This window comes from Colletotrichum jinshuiense, chromosome 14 (assembly GCF_051148585.1).
Source record: "Colletotrichum jinshuiense chromosome 14, complete sequence".
Lineage (NCBI taxonomy): Eukaryota > Fungi > Ascomycota > Sordariomycetes > Glomerellales > Glomerellaceae > Colletotrichum > Colletotrichum jinshuiense.
In genome coordinates this window covers 192572-207909 of record NC_139307.1, presented here as the reverse complement: position 1 = coordinate 207909, position 15338 = coordinate 192572, and the positions used below count along the sequence as shown (strand labels likewise).

The 15338-nt window shown below is 55.3% G+C and overlaps 3 protein-coding genes across 3 annotated transcripts; 1 reads left to right on the top strand and 2 right to left on the bottom strand.

The window, feature by feature from the left end:
* Nucleotides 1-620: 620 nt before the first annotated feature.
* Nucleotides 621-2280, bottom strand: EsH8_XIV_000022 (uncharacterized protein; the record flags this gene model as incomplete). The annotated part of the gene is made up of 2 exons (XM_083273883.1): nucleotides 621-1714; nucleotides 2268-2280. 2 exons carry the CDS (start codon nucleotides 2278-2280, stop codon nucleotides 621-623), a joined length of 1107 nt encoding a protein of 368 aa, XP_083120548.1.
* Nucleotides 2281-7322: 5042 nt separating this feature from the next.
* Nucleotides 7323-8070, top strand: EsH8_XIV_000021 (uncharacterized protein; the record flags this gene model as incomplete). Its single annotated transcript, XM_083273882.1, has 3 exons — nucleotides 7323-7422; nucleotides 7597-7746; nucleotides 7793-8070. The coding sequence occupies 3 exons, from the start codon at nucleotides 7323-7325 to the stop codon at nucleotides 8068-8070; spliced, it is 528 nt and encodes a 175-aa protein (XP_083120547.1).
* A 3261-nt stretch (nucleotides 8071-11331) lies between these two features.
* Nucleotides 11332-12049, bottom strand: EsH8_XIV_000020 (uncharacterized protein; the record flags this gene model as incomplete). Its single annotated transcript, XM_083273881.1, has 2 exons — nucleotides 11332-11952; nucleotides 12032-12049. 2 exons carry the CDS (start codon nucleotides 12047-12049, stop codon nucleotides 11332-11334), a joined length of 639 nt encoding a protein of 212 aa, XP_083120546.1.
* Nucleotides 12050-15338: the final 3289 nt, after the last annotated feature.

Genomic DNA, 15338 nt, shown 5'->3' with positions numbered 1-15338 from the left:
GCCGTTGTCAAAGATTTCGCCATCGAAAAGAACAGCACGCCACCAATTAAAGAATGAGGAACCCAACAGGCCACTATACCTCTCTTAGTCCCGCTACCAAACCACCACCAAACCACCTTCGACTATCACACACTCAATGATTGACGGCTAGATTTCGGTACGTAGCGAGTTTACACAACCCGGGATTGACGACTTGTACTTGGAAGTCGGCATACGTGACGTTGCATCTGGGCTTGAAGCGTCCAATTCGGGTGACAATGCCAGCTCTTCATCGTCTTGCGCCCCCATCCCGAACGCCCAAGAAATCAAAGAGGGTCTCGAGTTTTCTCACTGCCACCTAGTTATATTAACCACTGGGCATTGTTTCCTAGTCCCGTCTATTAGCCTCCTCTGCTTACCTGTGGTATCTACCGTCGCCTTTGTAGGGCGCCGTAGACAGGGGCCGCGGAAAGGAAGCTCCCGGCCAGCCCCCCCCCCAAAAAGGACATCTGCCAAGCGCTAACAGCGCCGACCACAATAGGGCTTCCGCTAGAGACTGACCAGCTGTCTCACACGAAAATCGCCTTTCACCGACCCTCCCCCCCGCCCGGTGTCCCTGCATCGCCTTCGATGGCCCCTTGTCATGTTGATGTAAGTCTTATAAAAGCTTGCTTATCCACCGCCTCTATAAGGAGCTGTATACATGTATCTATAGTACAGTGATCTAGATGAGTGCCTAAGGATAAGCTCTCAAAGAGGTCGGGCGTGAGCTCGGGAGCGCCGAGGCTGTTGTGGGGAAGTTTGGTAGGCATCTTGGTGGTTTGATAGGACGTTTGGCTGTGGCAGGGTTTTTCGACGACGTCGTGGGGACGCGGCGAGTCACGGTCGGATCTGCTGTCTTGTGGTTTGTCTGGGGGGAGGAAGTCGTTGCCAAATCCGCCGCCAACGTCGTTGTCAGAGCCGTTGTCTGACTCGTCGATAAAGTGGTTGTCTTGTGTTGTGTCTAGGGGGAGGAAGTTGTTTCCAAAGCCGTCGCCATCGTCGTTGTCGTAGCCGTTGTCAGAGTTGACGGCAGACGCTGTCTTTCCGACATACGAGACACGTTGTGGGGGTCGGTCGTCAGCGTGCGGCAATGGAGAACCGAGGTCGTCCAGTGAAACGTCAAGGGAGGTTACAGACAGCCGGGACCCGAAAAGGCTCGATTGCGGAGCGGCGCTTTGGTCTCTGGGATCGCTCCTGGGGAGCTCGTCGGGGTCTGGACTCACAGCCTTGTTGATGCAATCTTGGATGTCGGTGCAGTTCCCCAGAGACTGGTTGTTGTCATTGCTTCTGCTTCTGCTGTCGTTGTTGTCAAGACGGTTGTAGGGTTGGGCGTCGTCGAGACGGTCTTCTTCTTGTTGGCGAAGCAGGTCCCGGGCAAGAACAACGTCTCGTGGGGTCCAATCCGCCTTGCGAGATACGCGCGGCGCGGCGACCTTGCCAGACCTTCTGTCGGAGCGGACTTGGTTAAGCACGGGATAGGCCGAGGCAAGTGGGTACTTGGACGCCAGGTCTTTGAGCTCCAGGTAGAACTTCTCGCTTGTGGTCTGGCCGAATTGGCCGGCGAGCGTTGCCGGGGAAATGCCCCAAGCGGTGGCGACGGCCTTCAGAAGCCACGGGAGATTGCTGCGGGGAGGTTTGGAAGCGATGCAGACGAATACCCGGACGGCAGGCGGTAGGCAGGCAATGATGGCGTCTCGAGAGTGCGTGTCGCAATGTCACTCGATGAGGTTGTTCAATTCGGTCGCGAGATCCGATAGCGATTGCAGTTGCCCGCGTGCTTTTTCGCAAAAGGCGGCAATATCTGCGTCAAACGTGTGGCGTGGTGATTTGCGGACTGCATCCGCTGCTTCAAGTGTCTTGAGTGGCTTGAGTGGTTTGCTGAATGATGTGGGCTGTTTGCAAAGACGTGCCATTTCGTGAACATTGAAGCAAAAAATAAAGGAGTAGTGCTGGAGTCGCAGGTTCGAGAATGGGATGTGTCCCGCAGGTAAGAAGGGCGATGTGATGATGTAATGCGCTGCGCTGCGCCTTGGTCTTGTGGAAGGAACTTGAGAGTTGTGGTGCAGGCGGATGGGTGGAATGATAAGAGGAAGGAGGTAAAAGGGAAGTTTGGAAGAGGAAGAGGAAGAAAAAGAAGAAGGAGGAGGAATGAGTGGCCGTCTGTGCCCGCCCGTGTTCGTTCTTCACGAGCAGCGCAGCGCAGATTGGGGATTAGGGGAAGCAGCGAGTTGGAGAGTGTATCCTACCCGCCTTCTTCATGATTGCCTACCTGCCAGTTCTAGGTCGGAGGGCACATAACATTCCTCGGAGATAGGTGCTTGGGAGCTGGAGCTGGAGGTCGGGAAGGTCCAGATGTCTGCGCGGACATCTGGACCTGATTAGCTCAGCACGCCCCCCCACTCTCCCACTCTCTCCCTGCCCCCACTCGAAGTCTTCACGCGGCAAGAGCCTCACGCTTAAGTCGACTTCAGTTCTTGCAGGGCGGGCATGGTAGAGGTGGATTGGAGAGGATGCAGCCACCGCGAGTCAGGCTTTCCTTCTCTTCTTTAAAAAAAAAAAAAAAAAAAAAAAAAAAGAAAAGCCATGGATCCCTTGACGTGCTTTGCCGTGCCTTGCCAATCGATGACGCAGCTGCCAGAAAATTGTATGGCCATACTCTCTGCGCTTAAGGCGGGCGGCGCAAACACGGGTGAAGACTCCCTTCTCTTATCTGTCTCTGCAGTTCTGGTTGCAGGGAGGGAGGGGGGTGGGGGGCGGGGCTGGCCTGGCCGACACTACGGAGACGCATCATGGCACCAGATGAGATAAAGTCAATTTCATTGGCACCATCGAATTGAGAGGTCATCATCTAGACTACCGCGGGGGTTTCCACGTCGACGGCGACTTCGGGGCCGTCGCAAAGAACCTGGTCCAGCGTCGCGTTCGCCAAGCTGAGGGGCCCCGGACGCTCTTTGCCAGGGAGGGAGGCGAAGCGAGGCACCACGGTCTCCCTGTGGGCTGGATAACCTGATGTTGGAGGAGTTTTAAGCGGAGTGGAGGGCACAGTAACTTCATATTGTAGGTATAGGTGGTGTAGGACTATTGCTGAAATATGCCCCTTTGGATTGCCTTGGGGCAATCTAGCCTTCTTATACCTATCCTCCATCTATACTGCTATCTCGGCCTAATATCCCTGCGTCCTCGCCGTTGCCTCCTTGCACTTCTGTACTGTCTTTTGCGTCCCCTAAGATGTCGTCTTGGTGCCTGATACCCGATGGCCGAGCAAGGGGAAGTCGCTGAGCATAGGAGCTGGCTTGGAAAGACGGCCAAGCTGAGAATCAGCCGGATTCAAGATTGACAGCAGGCAAACACCGTTCAGGCGTCCCTACTCGCTTTTAGCTCCGATACAGGCAGTGCCGGCCAGATTACGGAGGGAAGTGATTCTATTTCCATTGGTGGGAAGGGCCGAGACATGGCGGCCTGGGGGGCAGGTAGCGCCAAGGGCCAGCTGGCTGAAGTATATATAGTAGGGTTGGAGGGTGCCAAATGTATTCCGCTGTACCATGTACACCAAAAGTGAAGATTCCCACAACTATATGTTGTGGTACTTTGGGTTATATCTGATTCTGACAGCGGGCAGAAATGAGTTCGTGCTGGGACTGTTGGTAAGCGCCGACAACATCCTCAACTTCTCAAGTATCCGAGATGGGCTTGCCTGGCTGGGATTCGTAGTCATCCGCGGCCAAGCACTTCGTCGTTACGGACGAGGCTGAGGCGGATCTCGGGAGGTTGGATGGGGTGGTAGACGGTTGACCATCATGGCGGCGGTGCCGATGGCAGCAGCCTTGCTTCAGAGATGAGCGGTCAACCAGCGGCGCAATATGACACATCATCCGCGACACGAAGGCAAGCCAGCAATGCCGGGTGTCTGATGGAGATGGATCGCAAACTGCAGATATGTACGCCACCAAAAAAAGAAAAAAAGAAAAAAGAACCGCTCGGAATTCTTCCCAGCCCATCGACCTAGACATGGGAAATACCAGGAAAGAAAGGTGTCTGTGGCCTTGTCTTCCTTGCCCACCCTGTCTGTGCCTTTTGTATATCCTCGGTTTTGAGCTGACATGATCGACGCTGGGGGTTAGACCCGACGCCGGTAACGGGGCCTTCCTCAGGGGGAGTCTGCCATCGATTGGCTGGACCTCGTCGGGTTTGGCTCAGCTGGATGCGGCGAGCGCCCAAGGGTCTGTCGGACTGGCGTTTTCGGGCAAGGATAACGGGACGACAAAGAGATGATCTGACGATCGGGAAATCTGAGCATCGCGCCTCTAATAGACAAGATAAGGTCAGCTTTTTCTTCTTTTCTTTTGCGACGGTGGCAGCGGGGGAGAAGCGGGGGGGAAAAGCCCACTCACCTCACCTTCTCGGGCCATGTGAGCCACGCGGTGGGTTGGTCTGCTCTCAGAGACGCGAGAGAAAGCGGCGACGATACAGGCTGCGATACTTGGATAGGGTGTGATGGTTGGTCTCTAACGGAGGAGAAGTCGACAGCCCGGCGGACAGCGAGAGAGAACCACGACGATGACGAAGGCAAGCCAGACGCGCTACAAACGGTGCGGTGCGTCTGTCTAGCCGCGGACCTGTGGTTCGGGGGTGCTCTCGTCGAGGGATATTTATTCCGAGCCACGTTAACCATGTTATGCCGGTGCTTGCCAGCTTGAGTGTCTGCCTGCTTATCCAGGGCAGGACAGGGCAGGGCTCGGCAGTTTAACAGAGGGAGACCGCCAGAGGCGCTACTACTGACCTTGCCTGCTTTGCGCTTTCCGCTTTCCGCTTTCCGCTTCCAGCCTTCAGCCTTTCCGTCTATGCGGCGCAGTCCTTCATCCACTAGATGCCGAATTGTGCCGGCTGATGACGAGCTGTCAGCCGGACGGACAATGACGGGAACAGGCTTTTTCTTTTTCTTTTGCTCTTGATCTTGCTTCAGATCCATCGGAAGCGCTCCTTCACAGCCCGCGCACCATCTCCCATCTTCGCACCTCGCAGCTCGGCCGGGTGCCGTCCCCTCCCATCCACGTTTTCCCGATCTGGACTGTCTCGGTGTGCCTAAATCACTGTTTACGATAGGATATATCGAAGAATGCATCACTCAGCCTTGGCCAGGCCAGCGAACACAGAGCCTGCGGCGCAACGCCACCCATCTCGACGGGATCAGCCATCATCACCGACATGACGAAACCATGCCACGACCCCGACACAAACCCTGCGCCTTTGTGTAAGTCTGAACAAGACACTCCAGTGCTGCTTGGCTGGTCTGGGTGGCCCTGCCTCCTCCATCTCGACCGCATGCTAATTCCCTCTCGTGTCCGCAGATACCTCCAACTCAACCCCGTCGATATCGGAAGGACGCTCAAATCCAATTTCGATAAAGCAAGCCGTGGTGATTTAGGTCACTTACTCGCTGTGTCATTGAATCAAACAAGAGCTACGATGGCCATGTGACATGTCGAATCCCCACGAAGAAGTCGATGTCGGAGAATCCGCAGCAAGAGATACGGAAGGGCCTGGTTCTCGACCGCGCAGTTACATCAACGGAAGACGACGTGCTCGCAGAAACGGAACGAGGAGATAGAGGACGACTCTGGACCACGGCTAGGGGAGGTTGCTCACTTGATTCGGGGTGCCTAACTGGCTAAATAACTGACGGCTGGGGGCGATGGCTTTGAATCTCTGCACCACAACCTGATAGCGTAGCGTGGTTGTGGCGTGGGCTGGGCTGACATGGCATGGCGAATAACCCAACCAAGCTTCTGTACCTTTCTGGGTTGTTGAACTCGTCTGTTTTACCAAAACTCCAGTTAGTGTACATCGCCATCATCATCGTCATCATCGAAGTTGGCATCCTTGTCCCCCATGCCTGTTGAGACCGTCTCATCGGAACAAGGGTCCGACCTGCCACCATGATATAACCTGTTGTGCGCGCCTCGTTAGTAAAAAACTCCCCCTCTCTTCGGCCATCGAAATGTGCGTGGCCACTCCCCGCTGGACTCTAATTATTTTTATTCTTATCCGTCTCTAGTACGCGCTGCAGCATCGCATCGCATCGCCATGATCCGCCCGTTTTCTTTCACCAAACTGGCTCGGAGCGTCTCGGCTTCTGATGCCAGCACGCCGGACCAATCCTGGAGCACGGAGCAGTCATCATGGCCATGGGCTCACCGGCGACGGCCCCAGCACTGCCTGTGCCCGACTTCTGCCAGCAGCCAAGTCGGAGACAGCACGTTTTGCCGAGTCCAAGCCAGCGCAGGCCGCAGCGAGATCGTAGGGTGGAAGTGGTGCAACAATTGGCCGGGCAGCCGCTAATTTTGGGCAATGGGTGAGAATGGGCGCCGTCTCTGAAGGTGCAGGCAGACAGAGATCTCGGTTGTGTGATGCGGTGCGGTGCGGTGAAAGGGGAAGGAGGGGGGTGGGGCAGGGCCTCGGAGCGAATCAGGTCCAGATGTCTGCGCAGACATTTGGACCTGATTAGCCACTGAGGTTTACGTCGCGGGCGGCAGCATTCTGGACGTCACTCACTCTCGCTGCAAGGTAGGTACTCGCGGCACGCCACGTCCGGTGCAGAAGGCACATCGAATAATGATGCGCTTGCACTACGCCTGCTCCTGTTAGATTGTTGGGTGCTCTCCTTTAGGTACATAAGCAGTTAGAATTGACGGAGAGAAACAATGGCCCACTCTTTTGTCAATCCGACAGCTCCCACTCTCGCATCCAGTTTCCGTGTTCGACCGATGCATGTATGGGCCTGGAAGGTGACAGCAGCTGGCTTATCCTCAACCTCGGCATGAGGAAGGAAGGCATCACAGAAGGTCCGGCCCTTCTTCGATTCCGCCGTGTCCCAAACTCTTCTTTCTTCTGCCTTTGCCATCCGCGCTCTTTCGACATCCAAAAAGCAATCCATCTCCTGCAGCGCGATTGTCTCTTTGCTCCTCAGCAAACAAACACAGGCCGACTACATCTCGCCGGCCTGCTTACTACTTACTTAGTTGGAGTTCCCCTGCCGCTACACAGCTCACAGCATCATCGCGCACACTCGGCGTCAGGTCCACCCCTTCCATCGTCTAGCCGGTTCTCGACAACCATCTCATCTCGGGACTATCTTCCTCGGCCAGTTTGTCCCTCACTATAGCTTCCTCCAGCTCCAGTCTTGCAGGAAACCAACCCCGAAGCCTTTCCGCCCCTTTCACACCTGCAGCTAGTAACTATGGCCGGCGTCGAACGAGTGCTCAACTTGCTGTTTACTGATTTTTTTCACAATTGTTGCAGCCATGCAGTACTCCTTGTCTATCAGCAACAACAACAACATCGACTGCTGCTGCCACTCGACTCGATCCTTGCTTGTCTTCGTTTCCAGCCGAGAGCTGCCGCGTTCGCTTCTCGTCCAACGCCCTCGACTTCCTTGACCTTCAGACCTTGGTCGCCTGTTGCCACGAATCCCCCTCCCCACATGTCGGCTAATCCTTTTGTGCCACGACTGCCGACTGCCGACTGCCTGTTATGGCTTCCCCACCAGCTGCAGACCTCGCTCCCGGCTGACCCCAGCCGTCGAGATCCGCAACAAGATCCACAAGGAAGTCATACGCCGCCGCCAGCTCGAAGAGAAGGACTACAACACCATCGCCTTCACAGACAGTGAAGGCCAAGGACCTTGCGCGCCGCCGTCAATTGTGATCATGAACAACCCTGCAACCCGTGCTTGGTATGCGCAAGACTGATTGCTGACGGCATCTCGCTATAGCGCTTAAGACGGTAGCAGTGGAGAATGCGCCCGCCAAGGCCAACGTTCGGAAACGCAAGTCCAACGATGCCGCCGCCGCCACCAACGACGACGATGACGATGAGATTGAGGTGGTCCTATCGCACAAATGCCGGCGGCTCGGACAGGACGACGTGTCGATGGCTCTGGGGTCGCAGTACATGGTGTACCTGCCGGACAGCGAGCCCGTCCCTGATCGAGACCTTCCTTGCGGAGCCCTCCCAGATCATCGCCGCCTCCACCGCCATGTCCGAGGATGATATGGAGACCTTGGAGAGCGCTGCTAGGTGGGCAAGGCACGCCAGTGCGCCTCAATCAACTCCACGCATGCGAATCCGACAGGGCACAGAGTAGTTGCAAATGCTCTGCCGTCAAGGGGGAGAGAGAGAGAGAGAGAGAGAGACCGGGCCGATGCCATGCACTAAGTCCCCGCCGACAGGTCAGGGCAGAAATACTGCCCGCGATATGGGACGGCGTCCAAAACAAGATGCTTATTTCGACGACACCGGCGTGGCTGGTGAAGCAAGTGCCTGTGGATTAAATCTCACCCACGCCGTCTACGGCAGCCTGCAAGAAGGAGTGTGTTATGCGGAACGGCCAATCTCGCCGGAGCATCCTCATCCTCGTCGCTGCTACCAACGCCGTCCCTGAAGCCCAACCGCAGGCAGACCTGCGGTCACCGATTCCTCCACTCCAAGCATTCAACCAAGTCCCGATCGACGCCCAACAACCAGGCCTGCAACCCAACACCACACCCGGCTCATACGAGACCTAGCATGCGACCTCGCATGCCAATGTGGCAGTCGGTCCGAATTGGCCCACAAATTCAGAGATTGCCCCTCTTGTAAGTCTGCTCTCGCTCGCTCGCCGAGTCACTCTCGGGGCAGCTTTTGGATAATAAAGGCGACGCTCTCGCTATGCTTCACGATTGCTTCGCGTTTGCGGGCTTGATGCCCATGGCCAGTCGGCATCTGTCTATCCGTGGCGGGTTCTTCGAGTTTTCACCGGAGCCTGGTTAGTGTCTTTTTATCCATCTATTGGCTGGCTGTTGCAGACGAGGCGATACCTGTTGGCGGTCGGCTAGATAAACCAACCGTGCCATCCCATCTTATGGGTCGCTCATCGCCCCGATGGAACACCTGCCCTATACTTCTCCATCTCCAAGCACCTAATCGACCCAGGCTGCTACAGCAGCTGCATTCATAGCCGGGATCTTGCGAATCAGGGTCTTGCTAATGGGAACGACCATCTTTACAACCCACTTTCATTCGCATCCCGTCGCCTCGCGCCTGTCTGTGATCATGGCCAGCGCTCTATTCTCCAAGAGCCCAGTCCTGCGACGCCGATCAGGTGGGCCCTTCCCATCCTCAGCTGAAATGCTCTCGTCGCACATGAAGCCAGCACAGTTTCGACTTGACCAACACACATAGAGTCCTCCGCTTCCAGAAGGGAGCCGAACCCACCTCCCACCTCCCATGCCTTGTCTTCAGTCCAACCGCGACTATTCTTCCCTCTGAGAAGTCGACCAGATCCTCGATGGCCTGTCTGAGCGCCTCGATTATTCGCGACGCTCGCAGCAAGTAATCTCAGGCAATCATGTCAGCCTTGTAATAGCGTAACACGGTCTCTCTGCAACACTCGAAGATCGAATCGGTTCTGAGGCGTAGCCAGCGGAGCCACGACTCATACATCACCGCCAACTTCATCACTATGCCCTAGCAGAGCATCTGAAGGACTCAGTCCCCAGCAAATTGAGCCATCAAGTCAGTAATGGCGGCCACTCGTACCATCTTTATCAGATTTCAGAGTCTGGAAACCATTACAGACCCACATGATACTCAGAGATGTCGAAGACAAGTCTCTAATTGTTTTCACAGCCCAAATCCTGACCGTCTTCCTTGACACGCTTGAACATGCTCAACGACGCCCATCGCCCTCGGCATCATTTTATTTTAGATCGATCCTAGGACAAAACCCCTATACAAAGCATGTGCATCTTCTTAGCAGCGTCTTCCCTGAGCCATGCAACCACGCTCAAAGGATCAGCCGGGCGCCCAGTGGATGCCCATCTGGGACGTTGGGGTCTACTGGCAAATTGGCAGATTCAAGGGACAATATGGTCATGGCCGTCTTCACCCCTTGGATCCTAGAGAAAGTAGATGGCCGCACCCGCTATCCCTCCTCTGAGCAACCAGGTCGAGGCTCGCTCCCTTCGTCTGAGCAAGATTCCACAACTCACCACCATCGTCGGTAAGGCTGCAACTCTCGTCGTGCAACTAGATTCTTGGGGCCCGAGGCTGTACCGCGAAACCCAACCCTGAGGTTTGTTTTCCCCAACAGGGCACTCTAACCTTCCCCGTTGCACCTACCCACAAATTATCTTTCTGAACCGCATGAACGATAAACATACAAGCACCTTGTGTTGTTGAACGCGGAGAGTAGCGCAGCCATGTCCTCGGGGCCATAACCAGTCACAACGACTAAGAATGATACAAGAGAAGGTGGCAGACAACTCCTGTTACCAATCTGCAGCTGCTCCTGCTTATCGCATTGCAACGAGAAGACCCGACACGGCTACCGATTGAAGGGCGGCGGGATGGGCTTGCGCGTAGAGTGGCCCGCTCTGCCGTCGATCTCAACGGCGCGCATGGAACAACCTCGTCCAAAATGAGCCTTCTCGGTGCCCCTTCGCAGCCATACACGCAGCCGAGACTATTTGGGCTTCGGGATCAGTGGGCTAAATTTCCCGTCATCTGCTTCCGTGTGCTGTTGCTTCTTCAATTTTGTCGGGCTTTCCATGTCCCCTTTCGAAGACAGGACTTCGACGGAAACCAGCTGGGAGTCCCGAGCCCACCTTCCAAGAAAGCGACGACGGTGCGGAATAGGATGCGTCTGACCGGGCCGGCGTGTGCAGCTGGTTGTAACCAGTCCTTACAAAGGCGCCCGGCGATTCCAAACCCCAAAGCTGTGAGTGAAGTGAAACAAATGCACCAAACGAAGCCGCGAAGATGATCTTGAAAAATGCCGAAGAGCATCATCAGTATCGCTAGGAAGTCCCGGATCAGGCCCATACAATGCCATACCTATTGACGATGCCACTCAACCTGTCGGAAAGGACGGAGAGAGAAAGGAGGAGGGACTGTTTGCAGGGGGGTGGGGGGGGTTGATGGGATGGATGTTGCACACCGAAATTTTGCACGCCTGGGGCTTCAGCGGTGCGATCTCGGGCAGGAGAATGGCAAAGGGCGTTCGTTGTGACGTGAAAATTATGTGTAAGTGCGCTCAATTCTCCCGAGTCTGAAATTCAAGAGAGAGAGAGAGAGACCTGATTTTTTTTTGTCACCCGTCCGAGAGGGTACCTTGGAGTTAAGTCCAGATGTCTGCGCAGACATCTAGACCTAGTTGGTTTGGCTCCCAGCCCCCACCCACCCGAAGCCACACCGTAAGCCACACTGCAAACCACCACACTCGGAGCCGCACACCCGGTCATTGCAAGAGCTGAGCCCCCTTGGGACTGCCGGCTACAAACGCATCTTGTCCCAGAGACCGTCGATGAGCGCATCGATCGCATCGCCCCGTCTCTGCCCTGCTGCAACCTTCTTTATCTTCTTTCTCTTCTCCCTGCCCTTGCCACCCAGCTTGTCCACCATCCCGGCTGTATCATCCCCCCGCAAGTCCAAGCTCCGATCCATCGTCATGGTGTCGTCGTTGGCGTTGGCGTTGACGGAAACAACGTCACCTGCGGTCTTTCCGAGCTGGGGATGCCTGGCCGGACCGGCGGGCGGGAAGACCTGCGAGGCAGCAATGCTGCCCCTCTTGACGGCGAGCTTGAGAATGGCCTCGACTTTGTTGGCGAACTTGTCCTCGAGAACCCGGTCAATGTACGGGACGCGGCCCTGGACCCCGGCCCCGGCCCTGGCGTCGGGCCTGTCCACCGCCGTAGAAAGCCGTATGCCGCAACTGGCCGCGAGGTGGAGAATCCAGCGACGGGGAGGTGGCTCGGGCTTGCCCCGCTGGATGACGGCATCGAGGACCTCGCGCTCCGTCGCGGTGCAGAGCCGCAAGCGGAAGCGGCGGCGATTCTTGAGGTTGTCCTGGTAGTGCGAGATGGGCGTGCCGCAGATGGCGCGCCCGCCGACACGCTGGGAATCGATCAGTCAGTCAATCAACCGCCTCGGTGCTACCTGCAAGAGTCCTCGCCACGGCGGACCGATGGCTTACCTGGGTATGCTTGCACATGGTACTATGCTCTTGATTAGAGATGACGGGAGATAGAGAGAGAAAGGGAAAGAGAGAGAGAGAGAGAGATAAAGAGAGAAAGACTGAAGACCCCAACAGTCCATCCTCTGCTAGCTTCGTGCCCCTCATCGTCATTAATGTAGCCGAGGAAGTCCTGCCCGTTTGCTCCTCGCGTCCTGCGATGCGCTCAGTTCACGCACGTCTGGAGCATGAGTGGCCGGCAACACCGCCGAAGGGTTCCCGCATGAGGGTTCAGGTCTGGTTCCGCCGGCCGCCTGCGTGTGTACGATTCCATCCGTGTCTTGCGTTCGTTATGCGAACATGTTCGTCACGGGTAGCCGTGGCATGAACATGTTCACCGCCAGAATTCTCCGACGGGAAGCTGCCGCCACAGCAGTTTAATCCTCTCAGACAGCTGCTCGTCTCCGGATCACGGAACGAAAAGCTTGACAAAAACGTCAGATCATGCGCCACGGCCCGGATCATCAAGCCACCCCGCTCCCTTTCGATGGGTCCATAAGTGAAGATGTCTGCCTCTTGCCCTAGCCCTGGATGCTCTTGTTTTTCCTTTTTCTCCAACTCATGGAAAACATGAGATTCCGCCTGAACTGTGTTGCCCGAAGGCCACTTGCTCGTGGAAGCATCTCGCTCGTGGAAGCAACTCGCTCGTGGAGGCATCTCGCTCGTGGAAGCATCTCGTTCATCGAAGCATCTCGCTCATCGAAGCATCTCGCTCGTGGAAGCATCTCGCTCGTGGAAGCATCTCGCTCGTGAAGCATCTCGCTCGTGGAGGCATCTCGCTGGTAGAAGCATCTCGCTCATCGAAGCATCTCGCTCGTGGAAGCATCTCGCTCGTGGAAGCATCTCGCTCGTGAAGCATCTCGCTCGTGGAGGCATCTCGCTGGTAGAAGCATCTCGCTCATCGAAGCATCTCGCTCGTGGAAGCATCTCGCTCGTGGAAGCATCTCGCTCGTGAAGCATCTCGCTCGTGGAGGCATCTCGCTGGTAGAAGCACTACCTCGAGTAGCGGTGCATGTTAATAACTCCAATCAGCACCTTCTTGCTGATTGATGGAGAGAGGTGCGGGGGTTGGTCGCTACAAATTGTTTGGATTTTGGCGAGGCACCGGGCGGTGCAGATGGAGATGCCCATTAGGCGAGGACGGGTGGCTGCAGAGGTTGGCAAGACATGGATCGAACCGGCCAGGCACCCTTAAAATCCAACACGCCCTCGCCCCCAGGTTAAGCCGAAGGGTTGACCTGCTGTTCCAACTACTGTTCCAATAGCTGCTTCAACCACTGTACTAGCCGGTAGAATGACTACCAAGATAATTACTTACTTAATAGTAGTTAGGTCAAGACTTCTTGATATTATTAAGTTGTCATGTTAGTTAAACTGTCAGCAGACTAGATCGCCAGTGTCTAACATCAGCACCGGACCAGTATAATTATTGCAGCTTGAGGCGACGCAACGCGAACATCATGTACGTCATCCTTATACCCCGTCATGGTCTCTGTTAGGAACCAGACGGCGAGCTCAGTGACCAGAGTGCCACTGCCACCTCTTCACCAACCACGCTGCTGTAAGGGTTGGCGGTGCGGCGTCTGTCATGGGCGGCGAACGTGCGACAGGCTAGTCCTTGAGTCCATTTGCAGTGCAGTACGAGCATGCAGTGCTCAAACTAGCGGTTTCTTGGTCTATTGGGTCATTTATTTAGCATACTACTCACATGTCTTACAGCTATGACCATCCACCAACGCCTGTCGGACTGCACTAGGAACTTGCAGATCTTTATTCCTGGCAGTTCAAGATAAAGTCAGTTCGCCCTATCACGTTTCTAGCTAGCTCTCCAACAGCAACAGTTTGGGTATGGCATTAACGCGATCATGACTCGGCCTACTGCTTTGCTGAAACCATGCCCACGTTTCTCGCTTGTCACGGCGATCTCAGAGGCAAGCCAAGCGCCCACCCCAAACATGCAGATATAGTTTCACTATAACTAGCTAAAGTTCTGTCGTCAGTAGCGTTTCTTTCCACTTGGTAATCTTGTATATTTTCGTATCATCACTGGCCCTCTTGCTGCCTGTGTTCTATTTACCTTCTGGCCTACCCGCTGCTCTCATCAGGCGCTGTGAAGGCATGACCGCCAGGAGGACAACTTCGCGGCGTCAGGAAGAGACGGGGCTCAAGAGGTCTGGGGACATTGCTTAGAGAAACCTTCAGCCGTCTTCAAGGGGAGTGCTGGATTTCCAACCAACTTGTCCTCATGACACCGCCACTTCCGTACCTTTGCAGAACTTGCAGAATTTGGAGCGGCATAGTCATCTACCCGCCTTTTTCAGCTTCATCGCTTTCTGCTGCTAGGAAGAAAAAAGGAATACAGGGGGACGAGTCTTGATTTGCGCTATCTGGTGGCCACCGAGCACCACCCAAAACCTGACTGTGTGAGTGACGCACTTCAAGACTGAAACTACAGAGGAAATCGAGGCTTCTAATCCCAGACAATGACTAATGGGACCCAAGCTCTGTGGAAATAGTACGCCTACGTCGATGCCGCCGGCCGCGGAAGATCCAGGATCGGCAGGGGATTGGAGATGAGTGTTGTTAGGCTGGAGGAATGAAGGCAGCAAGGTCTTCTTTGCCTCACTTTACACAGCCGCAATCGAGTTGGCTAAATTCCGTCCATGGTTTCTGTTACTTCACGGCTGTTAACCCCTCGAGATTGCAGGAAAACTGGTCATGTCGCAACATGGCCCTCATCAAGGGACCCTTCGGCTTTACGACTGTACTACATCTCGAAATTCAGCACAGCTTAGATGACACGATTCGCTGGCTCCTAGGGCAGAGCGCTGACATGAACCGTCCATCCTACTAAACTTTCCAGTGCCTATCACGACACTTACAGGCTCTCGTCGGAAGGGGCATGACTGACCCGGGCGACGCACCATCAGCGAGCGCCTTGTTCGTGACCAAAAGACTACACCTGTTTTTATCAAGAATGGTGCTTACTGGCTCGAACGATGATATAATTCAGGACGTTGACGGCGCCCAAGACGTCGACAATGGCCACCACAGTCCTTTTCCTGCACCAGGTGGCATCTCCTTAGCGCGATTACCGCATTATGAATTTACGTCAGTACTTTGTGTATCATGACGACTATCAAAGCACTTTGCAGAGCCGGCTTTGACCCCCAGGCAAAAGTGGCGCATCCTTACCAGGAGGAAATCAGAGGTATTCTGTGCGATGAAGGCGACTGTGCTCATAAACAGAAGCAATGCAGACTTGTGA